The sequence below is a fragment of the Sinohyriopsis cumingii genome, chromosome 17, assembly GCF_028554795.1.
Source record: "Sinohyriopsis cumingii isolate HCF-2022 chromosome 17, ASM2855479v2, whole genome shotgun sequence".
In the NCBI taxonomy this organism is placed as follows: domain Eukaryota; kingdom Metazoa; phylum Mollusca; class Bivalvia; order Unionida; family Unionidae; genus Sinohyriopsis; species Sinohyriopsis cumingii.
In genome coordinates, this window is record NC_142977.1 from 25,154,861 (window position 1) to 25,176,737 (window position 21,877).

The 21,877-nt window shown below is 33.4% G+C and overlaps 2 protein-coding genes across 2 annotated transcripts in view; both read right to left on the reverse strand.

Moving 5' to 3' along the window:
• LOC149778276 (hyalin-like) overlaps window positions 1–3,592 on the reverse strand; it is an 11,400-nt gene extending 7,808 nt beyond the window's left edge. The window contains exons 1-3 of the mRNA XM_089940584.1: window positions 3,470–3,592; window positions 2,854–3,043; window positions 429–569 (exon numbers count right to left, since the gene is read on the reverse strand). Of these exons, the coding sequence (XP_089796710.1) occupies window positions 429–569; window positions 2,854–3,043; window positions 3,470–3,535 (397 nt within the window). The 5' untranslated portion in view covers window positions 3,536–3,592. The remainder of the gene's footprint in view (window positions 1–428; window positions 570–2,853; window positions 3,044–3,469) is intronic.
• A 2,493-nt stretch (window positions 3,593–6,085) lies between these two features.
• LOC149778277 (uncharacterized) overlaps window positions 6,086–21,877 on the reverse strand; it is a 57,640-nt gene continuing 41,848 nt past the window's right edge. Inside the window, exons 2-5 of the mRNA XM_089940585.1 lie at window positions 10,058–10,111; window positions 8,931–9,176; window positions 8,370–8,573; window positions 6,086–6,552 (exon numbers count right to left, since the gene is read on the reverse strand). Coding sequence (XP_089796711.1) covers window positions 6,371–6,552; window positions 8,370–8,573; window positions 8,931–9,176; window positions 10,058–10,111 — 686 coding nt within the window. The 3' untranslated portion in view covers window positions 6,086–6,370. The remainder of the gene's footprint in view (window positions 6,553–8,369; window positions 8,574–8,930; window positions 9,177–10,057; window positions 10,112–21,877) is intronic.

Sequence of the window (21,877 nt, forward strand, 5' to 3'; positions counted from 1 at the left end):
TCTTAAACGGTTTCAGCATTACCCTTTGTTGTTTGTTTTTTTATACCAATAGTGCAGTCTTCATCACTTGCCATCAAATAGACAAAATGGCGCCTTTGTGTACCCATGTAAAAAAAATCAAACAGAACCTAATATATTCTTTTCAATCAGCTATGTCATTCTTTCAAATTAGTGATGGCATTTTGCGAACGCTAATTTATTAAACTTCGTAGGCACTGCATACCCTTTCACTACCTTAAACATAATCTTTATTTGAAGTGAATGATATTTTATGTATTAAATGTTGGCATATTAAACTTTGAAAATTTCGTCACCGATGAAGCGTGTAATATCGAAATGGTGCAAAACTATATATCGAATGAAACATTTAAGTAACTCTTAGCAGTGTGTGTGTGTGTGTGTGTGTGTGTGTGTGTGTGCATACTTACCAGCGCTGCCACCACTACCAGAACAAAATATGAGGCAGACAACTTCCTTAAAAATATCCGCAATGAACCCCAAAAATCTTTTATGTCGGCGATGTGATGTCTTGTCATCCAAAGCAATACTCCTATTAATCCTATTAATATCTGAATAATACAAAATAATAACATATTCAAAATATCAACTTATGACTTAACGGTCAATAAACCACTCCATTGTGCGGTTACTAATTGTTTGTATTCTTAATGGAATATTGCTGTATGGTTTGTCAGCACACAATATTTACCTATGTATATATCGATGTATTTAACTTACTATCTCGATCTGTATGCATTCGTTTAGACTATGGTGTTGAATGGCTCCGTATCGTTTAGTAATACGGCTACAAATATGAATTTTGTATTAAACGTAACAACCGAAAGATAATAAATAAACAATTATAGAAGGAATTAAGTTATACCAGGTTAATGGCCACACAAATTTAGCTTATCAGAATTAACTGGAAAAATGACAACTATGTTAATGTTATAAACCCATCACTAGTTAGCCTTATAGAACAAATGAAGCTGTTAAATATGTTTATCTGATATTATTAAATATTGTTTTGAAGTGTGAGTTGGCCCATAAATTCCTACTATTTTTCTAATAACAATAATACCTCTCATCAGCAGCGTGCTCACAAGTATATATACATGCATATAGGATTCTTGTTGAATTAAGGAAACGATCCAAGATTGGGTAAAAAAGGTTATTTTGGAATTTTGTATATTGTGTCTTATTTTTCAGTTTGTTGATGTTTATATTTTATTTGTATTTTTCAAAATTCTTTTGTGATCTACATTGTTACGTTTCTTACTTTTCTGTTGTGTTTAGAGTATCTATGTATCAGTTGGAAGCAGCTAGCATATAATGTATTGTGTTCAGTACAGCGTAGCCCATTTGCCTGTCATGGGTTCAATCAAGGGTTCAATGTTTACTATCCTAATCAAAACAAGGAAGTCAGAAAGTAAAAATTAACAATGTGACCTGTCTAATATATTTTTGATTCAAAACTATTTGCTTTGTACATCATCATCCGTCAACTACCGTAACCGCAAAAAAATAAAATTAGTGTGCTCAAGTTATTGTAATGACAGGTGAACACTAAAAACAAAACTCTATGCCAGGAATTTATTAATAAACATGAAGAAAATGATGCCACTCGTAAACACTATTATTAACATAAATTATCAAGACTCTCAATCAGTAATAATAGTAGTAGTAGTGGAAGTAGTAGTTTCAAAGTCAGTAGCGTGCTGCTATTGCATATGAAAATGAGCACGATACAGTTTTGTTAAGGAGAATGATTCCGTCTTGTTTTGAAAACATACTTTTCTTTTTTTGTGAACGGAATCAAGCAAAAGAGCTAAAAATAAAATAGACAATGTTTGAAATATAAGTCTCTCCTGTACTCAAAAGTACAAAGCCTCGATTTGTAAATGTGTTGACAAATATCATTAATCCATAGAATTGGAGGGAGGGAATCGAATCGTCATCAACCATTTATTGTACAATGCGGCTATTTATTTTAACAGATAATATAGCAAAACTAAGTTTTAATTTATAGTACAATGGATGTTTTCATATCTTTTGCTCATTACACATTTCCCGCTCATCACTTTCTGTAACAGCAGATACAATGCTTCTAATGAACATGTGGTCATCTGAAGTAGGTTCTATGATAAAACTAGTTTGCTAATGCTTTGGTAATCAATAAAAAAATTGTATAACAAGGAGACAACATGCGTACACCGTTTTCCTTAGGAGATTAGCTCTAAGTACCTAAAGGAGTTACTTCCCATTGATATCGTTCTGTGTTACAAAGAGTGAAAGAACAAATATTAAACAGGTTTTGGAAATTTCAAACACGTTCATTATAAGAGATCACTTCACCTTTATCAAACTTTTAAAACTGCTTGAAATACTTATTTCGATGATAAGAATATGATACCCCGTACAAGAGCTGCGTCATTATCAAAATCTACGTATTGTCTACATCACACGCTTGTTTTCCATTGGCTGATCATTAGTTTTGTCCCAAAACATTATTTCCTGCTGTAGTTTTGAATTTTGGATTATGTTTAGAGACACAGACATTTGGTAAATTTATAGTAGTATTTGATTTCTTAGATAATACAACATAATTAAAACGAACATTAGAATGTCATAACATAATGTTTACAAAAATAAATTATATAGCGAAAGATCTCTTCCTGAAAAACTATTTACATTTTATCTCAGAAATATTAGGTTAATATTCAAGAGAAGATAGTTGTGTAATTGTGGAGGAAAAAATATAGAAAATACCTTGTTGCGAAACGTGAAAGATGGTTGCAATAAATAAGGGCGAAAAGGTTTTATATTACTATCTTCTCGTTTACCGTACAGCACCTGGTGAAACGGATTTTCGCCACATTCCTTCAAGACAAGCCCAGGAATCTTTCGTGTCGTCCAATCTCCCACATCTTACTCCAGATGGAACGGATTTTACATCGTCATCTAAACTCAATGGCATATTATTGAACTTGCATTGAAATCCGCTTGCGTTGACAAGGGAAGGCCCAAGTTCTAAGGAGCAGTTCTGCAAATACGGGATTCATATGAATGGGAACTGTCCCTAATTGTTATATCGATTAAACACGTGTATGTGAACACATTACATTATTTTCGGAATTTATAAAGTAAGTCGTAGCGTCAGAATCGTGTTTCTCTACTCCAAGTGTAAGCTACTCTATCATCTATGCACCAAATGCTGGCGAATAAAGAATTTCAGTAACTAAATTGTTATCGTCATATATGCACGATTTGAGATGCTGAATATTCCTGATTCCCTTCCAAATATACGTTTGGACAACCAAGCAACGATACCCAATGCGAAGAAGTATAGTGTTTATGATTCGTCCGTTGGAGTAAACTGTGCTGCTGTTTTACGTATGTAATTGTTTGTGCCTATACTATATTCTCCACACAAAAATGAATAACTGATAAATAAATGATGGTGACTTACCTTAGGTTCACAATAAACAGCGGCAGTATATATTAACAGGAAACTGGACAGTATTTTCGGAAACATGTTTCTGATATGAAAATAGCGTGTACAAGTCTAGCTTTTAGATTTAATTGTGCGAGACTTAAATATCCCAGTAATGTATGACACATTTTTATACCCAATCACAGTGTCCTGTAAGAGGAAGTTAAATTGGAATTATTCGTAGGCAAGTCAAACAAATTACACTACAAGTACAGACAGGCATATTTAACAAGACAGTAGAAAAGGTGAATTCGAGTTACATAGAAGTTTTAAAAACGTTTTGGTTTCTTTCAAGCTTGGATTGACACATGTTCCATTTGGAGGATGATAAGCGAATATACTCAAGACCTGACAGGGATTTGGAAATCTTGCTTAACTATGTACATATCAACTTGTAAAATTGCTGAAAGTCTCTTTTAATAGTACCCTTTAAGTACAAATTGCATCAGATACATCCCACTTCGTACTGAATCTTATCATCGCGATCGCAAATCCTAAAGTAATAAACAATAGGAAATCATTTTGTCAACATTGAACGTTTAGAGCTGTTTCTGAAAAATATAGCCAGTGCTAACAATATAATGATTTATGTTGCTTCTAAAATAATTAACATATTGTATGCATCTTAATTAGTTTTCTTCTTCTTTCCTTTCTTGAAGAACACGTGATACAAGTTTTGCTTGTAAATTATTTGAAATAGAATGTGTAATTAATACGTTCAGTAGGAAATATGACAAATGCGAATTGAGGATATTTGCCTGGAAGAAATCTAAGACATTTGGTTAGAGATAACTGTGTTGACTCAGATAGGAACATTTACAATTTAGTGTCGTTGTGCCCGTTTTGTTTTTAGTACCACCTTGAACAATAAATGAATGATGATATTGAAAAATTATTTACACCACATGACAAAGTATATATCACTATACAATATTTAAAATAATGATTATATAGGTACAAAATGTCAATTGAACTGTTCCTGCAATATCATAATTGTATTAGAATTACATTTTACTAATTATATTCTATATAATATGATTTTGTCATCATAGCTGGTGGCATGTTCAACATAATCTCACAGTAGAAATTGTTTAGTCCTGTCTACACAGAGCTTACTAATGTGACCCTAAGATATTAATTATATTAATTATTACAAATACTAATGAAAAGAATCAGAAGAAATATAAAGAACATTAACACTATCTTATGTCAGAATTTAAAATTATCAAACAAGCTGTAGAAAAACAACCTCTAGCATCCTGTATTCGGAAGGATAATAATTAGATTATAGACTGCTGAAGGCAGACAATATTACTTTGATGGCTATAGTAAACAAAACTCGCGAAAAAAAACAAGTCAGTTAACATCCTTTACATCGATTATCATTTTGTACAGACTGACTTCTGATTAGCATGTGATCGTAATTTGAACTGAAATGATATCTGGTGTGTTTGATTTAGATTTTTAACGTAGCTTTTACAATTTTTCAGTCATATCGCTACGGTGTCTGCAATGTAACATCTTATAGTGATGTCTAGCATGTGAGCATCATGCTGCAGACATGTATCATCATGTCCCACCCAGTAGCATTATCTTGACACCAGTCCGACCAGTCCTAACACTAACGCGAGGCAGCTAATAGTACCATTTTTCTTTTAGGCTTTGGTATGACTCTGCCGCGGTTCGAACCCGCGACCTCTCGCATCCGAGGCGGAAGCTCTAACCACTAGGCTACCGGAGCGGTTTATCAGGTTGGTAAATGTTCAACAAGGAATTCATCTTAAAATGATCTAAATCGCAAGTATTGATGTGCATAAAATCTTTGTCTGTTTCAAAGTAGATTGACAAAAGGTTTCAAAATAATTAATTAGATGTAAAAATGAATTATCTTCTTAGCGTTACTATTTTTCAACCAGTGGGATAAACATCAGTTCTTACGACCAGTAGGAAACATATTTGAGCTGGTGTTTTTCAGTGCAGGATCTCAAGGTAATTAGTGCAGAGGCAATTGGAGAAAAATGCCTTCCGCAAGGACTAGTAATAGCCGATCCGGAATGTTAATAAATGAGCACTGTGTCTACGATCTCGTGGGAATTTATAGACTACGTTTTATAGATCTGCTGTTGTTTTTTTTGTTGTTGTTGTTTTACTTTTTTCCACCGGTCTGATTGAAAGCTGGCTGAAAGTTTTGTTTGTTTGTTTGTTTAGATGGATGGATGGATGGATAGATGGTGGATGGATGGATGGATGGATGGACGGATGGAGAGAGAGAGAGTAAGAGAGTCTCTGAAGCAATCCAAATAAAATAATGATCTTTACAGTTAACCATTAGCTTTATTTGTTAAAACTAATTTGTTAGTAAATAGAAGATTTAACATAATATGCATCGATGCAATGAATGCTTTTTAAAGTGTTGCTAGCAAACAATTAACTCCATAACCACTTAAGGTGCATTAAATACAAACCACTTCTCATGCTCAGAATATACGTAGTTGTTTTCCTTTAATATCTTTCATCTCCCGGTTCCTTCTATCTGTGCATACAAGTTGTATTCAGGAGTTACTACAGTTGAATAATAATAATAATAATAATAATAATAATAATAATAATAATCTTTATTTAACGAGGATAACATTTCTCAAGAAAGATCTATCTGTCATGTGGACATCAATTTTTATAGCAGGTTATCTTATTAAGACAAATCAGACAATATATAAATATTTAAAAGGTAACGAAATAGAAAATAATGTTTAAAAATATACGCATGAAAACTGAAAGTAATGTATCTTACAGCAAACACATGTATGCTTGTCAAACACCTCCTTGTTTATTAACACTGCAAGAGAAAATCGTAAATAATTTTAAAGTTTTGCAGTTTTAAGAACACAACACATCAACATTTTCTGATATCCATTCTCCTTGATTGTCTGTGCAAGCGGTACCAAAGTCTGATGGTTTTAATTTATCTAGGTAAAACTCTTGGGCTAGCTGCTTCTGAGTATTGTTTGTGCAGTCAAATACACCAATATCCACTGGAGTCCCAAACTTCAGGTCAGAAACTGAAAAGTAAAAATAGTACAATCGAGTTATTAAAGATCTCACCGTGCAAAACGACTTTGGTTTTGCACGCACGCACGCACGCACACGCACACACACACAGACACCCACCCACCCACCCACACACACACACACACACACACACACACACACATATATATATATATATATATATATATATATATATATATATATATATATATATATATATATATATATATATATAAAATCTTTTCGATGAAGAAGAAAATAAAGTCTTTCCGATATAGGGGAAAAACGATCGTGATTAGGCAAGCCACAAAATTGAACTGCCTCTAAAAACATAAATTTACGTCTCTTTGACATCTCTTTAATATACCCGTGCAAAAACTCTGTCAAAATAAAAGTCCCATTATACAGCGAATGAGTTTTGTGTGAAGAAAATACCAATGACAAGCTCGTGCATGTAGACGGGAAGCATGTAAATGAAATTATATGGTACTCTTGCTTGTTTCTCCGCCCTATTACTTGCGAATATGTCGAAAGCAGAATATTTTTCTATCTTTGATTCAAAATATAAAATACTTCTGCCTGACATTTTGAAATACGACGGTATTTCTAATACTTTAAACACTTTCACCTACTTTCGTCTTGAAATTATCTTCCCAATAAAAAATGACAAAAGTTAAAAGTGCATTGTGTTAAGAAATTGTGGGCCTTTCTTGCCCAAACAATCAGGCAAATAAATTATGTTGTACTATTTTCAGTATATCTCATTTGGAAATCACAAATCGTGACTATTGTCTGCATTAAAGCATGTATAACTCTTTCTGGAAAAGAAGATTTAATTCTGGTTGTTTGTTCGTTATCTAAGCCCTTGTAAAGTTATCCATTTGTTTGCGTTTCTGAGGATATGACAACATCCCAGAATCTGCTATTGTAAATAGAATGCCAAACGAAATGACGAAATTCTGGATAACAAAGACAATCATGCAAACAAACGTTTGATCGTCCATTTAAATACAATTTCCCTCACAGAAAAACAAATTTAACTTTTCAAACTTTTAATCATTTTGCTTATCCATGTTCGTTTTCGACAATATTAATTTATGTTGAAATAAATGTTTCTTCCGAGACTTCTGTCATGCAGTGCCGCTTCATCCTTATAAGTTCCTCTGATAATATTTAGTCGCAAGTGAATAAACTAATGCTTCCTCCTCTGGACTTTTTAATTTTTGGACTTAAATTATAATGTAAATTCAGAGATAACGCACTCCATAAATAAATATATATATATATATATATATATATATATATATATATATATATATATATATATATATATATATATATATATATATATATATATATATATATATATTAACGAGAGGGTTGCGTATTTCAGGGACTGATTCAGAAAAATGCTGGACAAACCAGTGCAATTCTAGTTTTTGTTTTGTGTAATGAATATTTAATTTGTATTGTATGTTGGCTTTTTCCCATGATATGTTATGCATAATTAATTTGTATTGTGTGATTGATCTTTATCCATAATTAAGTGTAGGATTTTGGGAATAATTGTAGTCATGTAGTGCAAAGATATTTCCTTAGGTTTGACTTTTAGATACAGTCCGCATTCTGACCTTATAGTTTTTAGAAACTACTTTTGTTTAACTTTTTGATGAAAATGTCCGTTACGATGACCCTCATCCTTATCCTCAAATTGTGTCTTAGGATTTTATATTAATGTTGAAAATGTTAGATGTCGAGCATAATTGATTTTAACCTGAAAAATAGATGTGTGTGTGTGTGTTTCTGTGGGTTGTTTTATGCTCCTTACCATCTTCAAGGCATTCTTTCGGATTTCTTAAAGGAATCCAGTTGCCACTTGCCACACAAGCGTACCATTGCGAGTAATTGAATCCCTGTGGTCGGGAATACCCGGACAGACAGGTAAACAGACAAACATGGAAATAGTCTTTCTGCCATCCATTACACATCAAAATGCTATTGGCGGGAGCGGCAAGATCCTCGCATGGGTTTGCTGATATAAGAAACGAAAAACAATTTACAGACGGTAGCACGTTAAGTTGATAAAATAGCAGAGATAGTCATTTTTTCATCATCGTTGGTAGATTTTTATAAGATCACTTATAATTACTTAAAAATATCTACGTGCGTTTTGAATAAGAAACAATTGTTCTCGTACAGGTTTTGAAAACTCAGGCAATATGTACATTAATCTGAAACATTCACATAGCAGTTTTTTTCTTATCTATAAAACGTGTCAGTTAGATCAATTCCTGAAAATAATAACAAAACATCACATGCTAAACAAATTATTATTATGACTTCTTGTTATTTTGCAATATTGCTATACATTTAATGAACCCATACATACGGCGAACATTGATTTGGAAAATACATTCCGTAAACTGTCCGTTGGAGAGTTTAGTGGCGTCGTATTGCACGATGAAGTCACCCCACGGCATATTAGATTTGTTGGTAGTATAGTTAGACTCTATAATTAGTGATGTTGCCATTGGATCTGTGAAGGCTGGAGCTGGCCATGTGATCTCGTTGATCAGATTGGACACAAATGTTTGGAGGTTTCCAGAGCATCCTTCCATAACGGGTGGTTGTATATCTGGGATGGGAAACAAGAAAACACAGTGCTAAAATATTCTTTATAAATATTTACTCGCAGATAACGTTTAATGAGATAAAGATTTATTAAGCATTCAAAGTTCAAATCAACCTATAATTCAGTGAGAAAAATATGTTGTTTGGATCTCAAAAATTACAGAGGATATTGGGTCAAATAAATTAAAGTGTCCCCAGTATAATTGATATTGTATAGAAAACGTGAGTTCCTAGCTCCCTTCAAACTTCCAATGCGGCATGTTTACCACCGAGGACGATTAAAACATCCTATCTGCCACACATTGTCTCATTCCCTTCCTTCATAAAAATATTACTTTATATTAAATTAGTCTCCAAGATAATTGAAACATTTGCATACATCATCTCAGATCAAAATTACACTGTGACCTCCACTTTAAACTATTCGTTATATTTACCAATTATATATCGAGATCTACAGTAAAGTCGGGGTTTGAGAATGTTGAACCGTTTTTGCCTCCAATGCTGTATATAATTTTTAGGTGAGTAGATGGAAAGACAGTTCCGATTTAAAGAGGTAAGTTGCTAACTGAAACCTCAATTAATGTCAGAGATGAAATTCGTGAAAACGTTAAGATGACTGGGGTCAAATTATGCCAATCAATCGATATAGTACAATATAGGACGGACTTCTCATATTAGATTTACAGGCGCATGACTGCAATTTGTTTAAAAACTACTTGTACTACTTGTACACACGAAATACAGACGATAACGGTGGTGAGGAAACGTTCGAACAATTGTAATTGTATTCTTTTGCACTTCTTTTACGTTTGTATGTTAATGTCCATCATAAGAAAATAATTATAAATCCAAAAAATTATTTTGTTTCGTATTTAAACTTACCCACTTCACAATATGCTCCCGTCCACCCATTCACACATACACAGGTGTAGAATACTAGTCCGTCAACACATGTTTAAAAAATAATAATAATAATGTAATAATAATGCTTACGACTAAATTATAATACTATTATTATTATTATTATTATTATTTTCTTATTATTATTCTAATCTGCATTGGTTTTTGAAGTTGTATATAAAATATAATTAGTATAACTATTTATATTTTGTATTATCACAGAGTAAGGTGAACAGCAAGAAGAAAACGAATGATGTTGATGATGATCATCATCATGATCATGATGATGAATGAAAAGTCAGAAAAGAAGAATGAAAATGAAAAGGGTGAAATAAAGCTTGAGTCCATTGGAATAATTTCGTAAACTATGTGGTGTACATTGGATATAGCACACATTGCGTCGTTATAGATACGATATATTATTTTCTACAATCAGATAAAAAAAATAGACTTCGAAAACCTATCAATAGCATGGATTTTGTTGCGATCAACTGTTTAACTGCTTACACTGGCATGTTGGTGACATATCAGACCATGTCCCAGACAGTGTGCATCTTCTGCTAGCGTAACCAGTCAGATTGTACTTCTCATTACACTCGTACCAAACCACCTGATCATACGTGAAACTTGTTCCCACCACAGGTCCCTTACTGATGTCACCGGGATATCCGCAGGTTACGACTGCAATAATATATGACCTTTGTGCTACATTCCATTTTTGAAAAGTACCCATGTAAGAAACAAAACCAAAGGCAAACAAAGATGATAGTTTGACATTAGGACTTCCCTCAAGCTTTTGTTATAATGTTTAAAAATGTTTATGAAAAGGACATGAACATCGGACAATACTTACTTAACCGCATATGGGGAAATGGAAGATTAGACTTTTACCTTGTGGTTGTGTTGGCGCTGATGTGATATATTATAAAATGTTCAAGCTTGATGCTAATAGTGTATAAAGGTACGTGGAGAATCAGCATTTTGTTGAACATGAGAGTAAAATAAAATACATTGCGTGTAATTCACCTGCATTTTTTTCTAAATATGAAGGTAACTTATTAGACCAGAAATATCATAAACAAGGACCACGTTTTGAATTTAAAAATGTGATTATAAACGAAGATATGAAAACTTCACAATAATCTTAATTTACTTCATCACCTAATCGATAACATCGTATTGCATTTGACATAGGTATTTAGTAACACCCGTTCTATTATAATTGCTCTATACGTATATGATCTCATATGTAATTGTCCGGAATTGAAGGATAAAATCTAAAAATACTCACTTCTCTCGCAATAGTTTACCTAATAACTTGATGGACACATGCAATACACGCCAAGGGTACCCAACTCCACAAATGACCCCCCCCCCATTAAAACAGTTGGTGTTGCATCTTTCGAAGTCCCATCCGTCCTCATTTGCAGCACAGTCGGTAAATTGAGTACATCCCGGTTTGGTGTAAAGATAAAGCCACACCTTTCGAGAACGTTGTGTGTAACCTCCACTACAAGATTCCGTACAAGAAGACCATGCTTCCCACGTCTCCCCGTGACACCCGCAATAATCCCATGTGCTTGCTCGTGTTTCCGCGGCTACCCTTAAAATTGATAACAATAGCAGAGTTCCCGAGAGCCATTTCCTCCCGTAAGCATTTTTAAAACCCATGTCTATAGCTGAACTGCAAATACACTGTACAATGTTATAATTTATACAGTGACCGTGGACTTAATATTAAATGACTCTATGGGTTACACTGTCAACTGTTAAGTCTAATAGAAACATTTCCACATGTTTTAACTATATGTCTATATATTTTCTTTATATTTTGGACCCGTATTAAGAGTCCTCTAAAATAGCTAAATCCTTCTAACCTGCTGTTTAACTAGAGAAACGTGTAATCTGTAGGAACTACTTGTTCTACAGACCAAAGCTACTGACGTCACTGTTTTCCTTAAAAATATTGCGAACACTATATGGTATCACGGTACCAATTGTTTTTCCATATACCTCAATGCTAATGTTTTGTGAAATAAATATACTTTCTGTCCTACTTGGGCATGCATGTCACACGCTGTCATATAGAACAATGCTAGATTGTCAATTTGACAATGACATAACCAGGTACTCCATTGCATTTAAGAGAGATAACTCTACTGGAACTAGACAGGGGTAAGAGTTATCTAGTCACAACAAGCACATTTTCAGTCATGTGTACCATATTTTAAAAAAATCATAAAAAATACAAAATATGATCTAGATAGAAATTAACACAAACTCACATGTTGCCAAGAGGCTCAACTTTTTTTTAAGCCAAACAGAAAGTACAAGTCTTACATAATGCACCAATCACAGCTAGTTTTGTTCTTTAATTCTGAATACAATGTTCCATACACCTTAAGCTCCGCCCACCTGGACTTGCGCAATTGGTACCGTTATACCTATAGCAAACCTTAATTTTTCCAATAATCTGTGAAATAGTTCGGGACTGTATAAGTAACAAATATACGTAGTCTCACTTGTGAAAAACAATTTGATGAGGTACTAACCTATGTCTTATATGAATGTGTATAGAAATGTCATTGAGCTGTTTGAACTATTGTTTTCATACTTTTGCTTCACCATCAAAATCATCTTTTGAAATAAAATGAATTCTTTCAACTATGAGTTGTATCTTATTCATATCAGCAATTATTGAACTTCACATAGGTGATATGGGATAAATCACATTATATCATATTATGTAATAACTAGGTCAAAGGTCAATGTACCAAATAGTATGCACCTGTCCTACTTCAAAATGTACAATTCACCTAAAAGAAAGGAATTTATATTTGTTTGGTAGGTGCAGAACTTAACATCAGAGACAGGTGGACATGACCCAATCTTATTATAAAGTATAAGCTTTGACCACTTTACACTATCTACAGATACAAGAGGTCACTAACCACCAGTCCTCACACAAAGGTCCACCTACCCATCCTCTTTGTAACACAAATAGTAAGCTTTCCTCCTTTGTAATGTGAATAAAATTGTTTCAATAAGCCAGTCAGTCACCAAATATAGTAAATCGCAGCTTCTAAGTGGTTATGTTTGGATTGGGAGGTGAAATTAGGGGAATAAAATACAGAAAAATGCCAAATATAAACACTAAGTATAGCACATCAAATGGAGTTAAAAACAGGAGGAAAGTGTTTATCTAAAAGGGAGAGGTAGCTTATGATAAAGGAATTAAAGGTGGCAAAATCAGCAATGCGAAAAATGAGAAGTGAAAGTTTGATGACCTTACCTTGGACAAATATATGGGGCAGGGCCCAACAGGTCCAAGGACAGCCCAAAGGCAACTGTGCTATAACATCCCTTACAGGACCCAAATTTCAAGTGAAGTTGTGTTCATTTCCATCTAATATAAAAGGGTGAATAATTTAGATAATATAGATACATATAAAGTATATTTCTTCTACATAAGAATTTAATAATAATTGGCATAAGATAGAGAGAAACTTATCTCAGAGCCAAGCAGAACATACCTTATCAGTTTTTAAACTTGTAAACTTTACTGTGAGAAATTATCAAATTGCTTCTACTTACATTTGCATCAAGATTGAGGGCTAATATAATACTTCACAAATCTTCTCTTTATTTTCATAATCAGTCACTGAAAATGTGAGATTTTATTTCCTTGAAATGTTATGACTGGTGTAAGGGAGATAACTGAATGATATACATAAGGTGTGGTAACCTTGAATACATTATCCATGTAATATAGATGAGTTCATCAACAACCTGTATTAACTTCATTGCAATTAAATTATCTCAAAATACATTACTGACAAAGTGAGAACCTAACATTTAGACTCCTATGTTTAGTGGAGACCTCAAGAGTCATGTAATTTTAATTTCTAAGATGACGCAGCTCTTTCATATCACATAGTTCATATTTTCTACAATGCCGGCATGTAGAGTGCAGCCTTCCATAACCATGCAGATATCATCTCATGCCAATTTGGATTCTTGCGATGGGATGCAAAGTTTCAAGAACAGTGTGGATTTGAATGGAATGAATATGCACTGTGTGACTAAAATGGTTATCATTCTGTAATGTTGGACCAAACATGGAAATTCCACAGGAGCAGCTTGACAGAAAGAAATAGGATTAATTGAAAGTCAATAGTAGATTATAATTGGGCTTATACAAGTGCCAATGGGAAATGCTGACTTAAGGAAACTGTTCTTGTTTGTTGGTATTCACTGCTACTTCAACAAAAGGGAATGCAAGAGAACTGAACTAACTACATGAACAATTTCAAAGCAGGAGAGTGTAAAAAAAAAAGGGGACAATTAGAGCAGGACAATTCAAATCAAAATGGGAAGGAATACCAAATCCTTAATAAATTACCTAAAAATTACTCATGCCAGAACATCCCACATGGTACAAGTGATCTATCTACAAGTGTACTTAGAATGTTCTCTATCCTGGTTTATGGCATGCCTTACAAGAACAAGATAGTTGTTTTTGTACACATGATTTTTCATCTTTTGCAGGTACAATAGCCAATATTTGGCCAAAATCAACTATATTATGTTTACATAACTTATTTTGTTGCATGCATTCCAATCTAGGAGGTAACAGCACATACATAAAGGCATCAGGTAACACAAGTCTATATCTATCATAGCTATAGTTATCAAAAGTCCCCATCCAAAGCCATCTTGTGCTATTTTCTAAAGATTTCATACATTTTATTCTTAAAGAACTTTCAATATTTGACCAAAAGTGTTCAGCATACATTTGTTTTCCTACATCAAACTAGTATAGTTCATAAATGCCGCCCACATGTATGCGTTTCTATGGAAACACTGTGAGGCTATTCTTTCCTTTAGGTATCACGGTACCAATTGTTTTTCCATATACCTCAATGCTAATGTTTTGTGAAATAAATATACTTTCTGTCCTACTTGGGCATGCATGTCACACGCTGTCATATAGAACAATGCTAGATTGTCAATTTGACAATGACATAACCAGGTACTCCATTGCATTTAAGAGAGATAACTCTACTGGAACTAGACAGGGGTAAGAGTTATCTAGTCACAACAAGCACATTTTCAGTCATGTGTACCATATTTTAAAAAAATCATAAAAAATACAAAATATGATCTAGATAGAAATTAACACAAACTCACATGTTGCCAAGAGGCTCAACTTTTTTTTAAGCCAAACAGAAAGTACAAGTCTTACATAATGCACCAATCACAGCTAGTTTTGTTCTTTAATTCTGAATACAATGTTCCATACACCTTAAGCTCCGCCCACCTGGACTTGCGCAATTGGTACCGTTATACCATATGTGTCTGGAATTATCCTACGAGTGAAATAATAACTGTCCTCTTATTGATTCGATTTACTATTCAGCTCAAGCAAGCAGTGTTTATGTGTTAGATTCAAGTAGTTAGATCCATGAGGAAGTTTATATCCGTGAACGAGGCGGTTATTCAAGTGTATATTTTATACCACACCAATTACCACATGGAAGTGGTCGTGTTTAAGTGCTTGTCATAACATTTACATTTACTTCTACCTTGTAGGACAGATAACACTTTCAGTCACAAATAAATTGGTGAGATAGAGAAAAGTTAAAGGAATGCACATAAAAATGATGTTATGTCATTATTATTGTATTTATCCACGTAATCAATAAATGTTTGATAAGTACCTCTAAGCTTGCAAAAAGGCTCAGGTAAAATGGGTTCCCATCTTTTAAATATGGTTCTGGGCGAAATACTAACTTCACCTCTGTGTGTGTCTGTGTGTGTGTGTGTGTGTGTGCACATTGTTTTGCTAACAAGGAAGTCATGGCAATCTTCCGTATTCTCAATTCAAAATTCGCATGCAAGATAAAGTTTTCATTCCTATTGCAACAGATGTATACTCCATAGCAATGTTATTGGAATATATAAGTGTTTGATGTCTCCCCTTACGTATTAATTTAAAACCATTTTTAATATTCTTTCATTTTACAGAGAACGCACTGTAACTGTAATCTTTTCTATCTACTAATTTAGGATTCCTTGTAATATTATTATCAGTAATCCTTTGGGTCTACTTTACTTAGATGTTATCTTGACCTATTCTCAGAAGTTTTAATAACTGCTACTCGACCAAGACTTGGAAACGAAACGTCAGATCTAAAATTACTCCTTTCTTAGAGACCAGGAAGAGAACACTATAGGCCAGTTCAATTCCAGTGGGGTGTACATTTAGAGTGATGTTTCCTTGTACCGCTTAACAATGTTTATCGACTAGTGGTATATAAATAGCTATTATTTACATTGGAATTTAGACAATACACTTTACTCCGACTATCAATTTGTTTATGCTTTTGTTCAGTCTGATCATTTCATGTGGAAAACAGCTTTTATGAAAGACCTATTATGCTAAACATTGTTTAACTTTCTTATATGAATTCGTGCTTTTCATAGCCTTTATTCCAGGAACTGATCGGTGTTTACTTTACCCTGTAGCATTCATATGTATTACCTGTTAAAACAATTCATGTCAAACAGTACACTATACTTATTAACACCAGTCTGCAGTTCAAAGCTGTCGGCTCTCTATTCTATTTAACCTTATGTAAAACTTACTTGAATTGCAAATGATACTGAAGCGTTTGCAAAATAACAATCACCTTCAGAGCAAATAGATATTTTGAAATCGCTTCAGACAGCCTGCAAATTCTATGCACATACACAAGAAGAGTATTTCTCCATATCTGACAAATACATTGTATTTAGGTGTCATCCTGACCTATTATCAGACGTTTAAATAACTCTGGTTCTCGACCAAGACTTGTAAAAGAAACGTTCATGTATAAAATTATTCCTTTGTTAGAGTCCAGGAAGAGAACACCGTTAGCAAGTTCCCTTCCTGTGTGGTTTCCATGTACATTGACGTTTATATATTTCTTGTTTTGCTGAACTATGTGCATCGATTAGTGCCATATAAATAGTCATTATTTACATTCGAATTTAATTTACTCCGACTATCAATTTGTCAATATTTTTGTTCAGTCAGATCTTTTCATGTGAATAACATAGTTTATATTAAAGACCTATTATGCTAATAATTGTTTGCCTAACTTATATTTCTCCATGTCTTTCATACCCTTTATTCTAGAAACTCATCGATTTATTTGTGTTACTCTATATCATTTATCTTTATTACCTCCCTATGAAATTCAATTAAAAGTAAAACAATCTACTATCTAACGTCCGTCTGCAGTTTGATCCCCACAGCTAATTTCCCTTTAATCATTTATTAAAATGACTTGGAGTTCCAGCAATATTGTCATTTGTACCATTTTCTCCATAACTAACAAATATTTTGGACTTCGCTCCATTTATTCACTGCCTGTAATCAACATTCCCTCTAAGAGAATTGTAGATGTGCGCGCTATGCGCGCTGCATTGTGCAAGCATTACGCTGACTTGAGCAAAATATATAGATCTTCTTCTATTGCGATGCGCGGGGATGTCTGAGCAGCTGCGGGCGCGCAGCTTAGCGGGAACGTTGCCTGTAATGTTCATGTACCTTTTCTTTTATTACACTAGAACTGGTACATGCTATCTCCTTCTTTGAGTGTTTTTGTTGCTTGTTCTTTTTATTTTTTCCAGGATTACTTATGGTGCACTTAGTATTCTATTCGTAGTTGCAAACAACGATGTAAATTAAGTACATTCATGCAAGGGAATACATAATACAAGAGTTACAAAGGAGAGTAAATGCTGTCATGTATGTCAGCTTATGAACATTGCATAACATGAAAAATCATGCCCATGTATAACAAGCAATTGGGCAATATATAATAAAGCATTTATATTGAATAAACATTAAGAATATGAACATGAACCTATGTGTACACATTGCTCTGCTAACAAGGAGGACGTAGCAAACCTCCGTTTTCACAATTTAAAATTCACACCCATTTTGCATTGTGAACTCCATGTTAATATTATGTTATAGAATATATGTTTAATAACGCCCTTTACGTACTAATTTAAACTTGTCAATTAGTACTATTTTTGACAGACAGGGCAATGCTACTGTAATATGTACATATACCTACTTATTTGGGATTCCATATTCAATTGTTATCAGTCATATTTTGAGTTTACAGTACTTTAGATGCAACACTGATCTCAACATCATACGTTTAAAAAACTCTGCTAGATGACCAAGACCAGCAACAGAAACGTTCATATATAAACTCTCCCCTTTCTTAGAGACCATAACGAAAACACCATTCCAGTCGAGTGCACATTCACAGTGAAATTTACAAATTCTGCTGTAATATAGCCAACACAATTTACTCCGAATATCAGTTTGTTTATGATGTTTTTGTTCAATCTGATGTCATCAAGTGAAAAACACTTTATATGAAAGACATATTTAATTGATAATAATCGATGTATGTGTGACTCGTAACCAAGGAATTAACCGTATAGTGTCGACAGGCTATTGCAATTTTTTATTATTGATTATATAAACACTGTAGATCAATCCAAGGAAATTGTACAAACACTGTCACGACGAATCACATTCTTGCTGGTTACATGCATGAGAGTAGAGGCGAAAGGAAAAAGAAAGAATTGCAATGAAAATATGTATCACGTTAAATTCATTTAGAAGTCGTGGATTATTAATACTTTTTATCGTTATTTTGATACGTCACTTAGAATTAATGAGTGGAAATTCATCATTGATCTATAGGCCTAGAATGAACAGCACACTTTTGATAAGAATTTTTATAAATGCGTATTATTGCGCTATGGGATGATCACAATTTGATATGCCAATAGTATTGGTATATCAAATTGCTTTATGCCAACACTTTAACATATACTTTTCAAACAATGGATCTGTATTTTTCTTTTATTTGCTGTACATTATGTATTCATTAATGGAATGGACACAGCCATTACCTTGCATTGGACTAAAGCCAATACTGACTTTTTCCTAATAGTAATTTCTGTATGAAGTTTCTGGTTAATTTGGTTTAATCACACCAGTAACATGCAGTATGAATATGAAAGACAAAAAATACTGACAAGTATTAACACGCTTGTCTTTCTCCATGAATATGATACACTTTATTCCAATAAGTTATATTTATGAACATCTACCCACCATGCCATATTATCAAAAGAGACATAGTAAACTATTAGAGGATGGATGCATTATGTGGGATTTGTATCATTTAATTTTTTCTTACTTCAATTGTATAAGAATCAGGAACAAACAGGTGCATGTTAACCGAATGATCAATCTTTGAATGGCACAAATAATTTGCAAACACAGCCTTGATTTTAAAATTTAATACGTTTTAAGAACTGGAACCTTGTTATAAAGAAGGGAGGAGGCGACTGCATACGCCTCCTCCCTGGGGTAAATCATGACTTATTATACTAACAGGTGTTTACCTTTCACATTACTTTCCGTGTCATACGTACCCTTTATTCCCGAATCATATCGGTGTTTCTTCTCTACACTATACAATGAACAGCAAAACAAAGAGGACAACTATATATACTGAACGTTAGTTGGGAGTTTAAACCTGAGAAGTAGCTTCGATTTAATCGTATCTAGAAATGACTTTGAATGCAGAGTATTAAATATTTTGTACAATTGTTTTCAAACTCGTTCCACATAAGCACAACCTGTAATTTCGATTTAGCTATTCTATTTTACACAAGAAAAGTTACTCGCGCTCGTTTAAAAAACATACTTGGCTATGTGCTCCTTATCTGTATATATTGCTTTTTGTGGGGGTAGGGGGTGGGTGCTTTTTCTTTTTATATTTTGTCTGGATTTTGGGTTTTTTGGTGGTGGGTCGTTTCTTTCACTCTCTCTCTCTCTCTCTCGGATCCTTCGTGGTACACTTACTCTATTCATTGTGTTTTACATACTGAGGTGAATAAATTACTTCAATGCAGAGCAAAACCTAATGCACAGTAGTGTAGATGCTGCAACGTGCCACAGCTTATAGTATACGTGACCACTTTAGTGCGAGGAAAGAAGACCTCGTAAAACAAGATAGATTTCAATAAAAAATATAATGAGCAATACCACAAGACTCAATAACAAAATTAAAGAAATATACACATCTTCATGGAACTTTATCAAACCGCACAAAAAAAACACAGTAAACGATATACTGTTAAGACTCTATGGTCTTAACTAATTAACAAAGGGAACGAAAACCAATACGCTTAGTAAAATTCAAAAAATAATTTATATCTCCGGAATGCAAAGGGAAAATTTAAAAGGAACTTAAGTATTGTGAATTAAATTACCAATAGTCCTAAAAGTTGTATAACAAGTCTAAAAGTATATAATATTCCGAATGAATTCGGTTGTGTTCCAAAGGCATCCCAACCTTGAATGTGCTGATGCAATCATAGCCTGGAATCGAGTTGATGTGCTTATCAGTCTTCATGTATCACAATTACATAACTTAAGTGTCTCTAAATGAATACACAATAAACCCAAACGAGTGATTCAGTATAAAGGAGCACTTTGTACTTCTAATAAATAATTTGAATGAAAACTTTCTCTGAAATGGCATTTGAACACAACTGAAGTTAATTATAGGAATATATAATTATGACATAAATTCCCTTAGTATAAAACCAAAGGCACAATAGGTGGACCAGAGTGAAAGTCACAAATTGATTTCTAGAACATTCCAAGTTATATATATATATATATATATATATATATATATATATATATATATATATATATATATATATATATATATATATATATATATATATATATGTGTGTGTGTGTGTGTGTGTGTGTGTCGTAGATCAAGTGATGGATTATGCAATTCGTAATTCAGGAGACACTGGTCCAATTCAAGACATGACCAGTACTTAGGGATTTCTACATTTACCAACGGGAAAGACACTTAGCTCCTATGTCTTCATCAATATATACCCATTATTGTGTCGAAATGCCGTTAAAATCAAATAAAAGGTATTTTTAAGTACAATGTAACGATCGTGTTTTGCCTATACATACAAATTAAAATTTAGAAGAACAAATATTTTCTTGACCACATTTTTATCGGCGTCTATTTTTCAAATAATCACCAGAGAGCAATGGATTGATGGTAGTGCTGTAGAATGTTTTGAATATTCCTCATGCTGTTCGCAGTTACAATCAGGACTTTTTATTTAAAGACACATTTTGTGTTCAATGAGTCTTTATGACATGAACCGTTTTCGTGGAAAGGCATAAGAATCGGTTCTTAGTAAACTTTGTCTCTAAATACGATCAAACGAGGGCATAGTTTGACGCTCAGTCAGAATATCTATTACCCATAAATTAGTTAAAGAACTGACAGCTGCGTGTCTTGGTTTCGTAATCGTAAGAAGAAAATACAACTTAGAATTACCGCTGCCTTATAATGCAAGCATAAAAATAGCTGTGCGATGACGTAACAAACATGACGAAAGAGATATACAGATCCATAGATAACATCAATTTAATGTTGCTGAAATGCTGTCTTGTGTTGGATAGGTCATATTAGTGTGATGGTCGTTATCATTATATGAAACATTCACAAAAGGTTTTAATGTGTTATGTTTGTCGCGATTGGAACTAAATATAAAATAAACTTACATTCGCTATCTCATTTTCTATTAATTTTAACTTCTTTTTAGCTGAAGACATGTTTTCTGCTTATCATTCGGAGTTAAAGATTTTTTAAATACCTACATATTTGTTTGGTT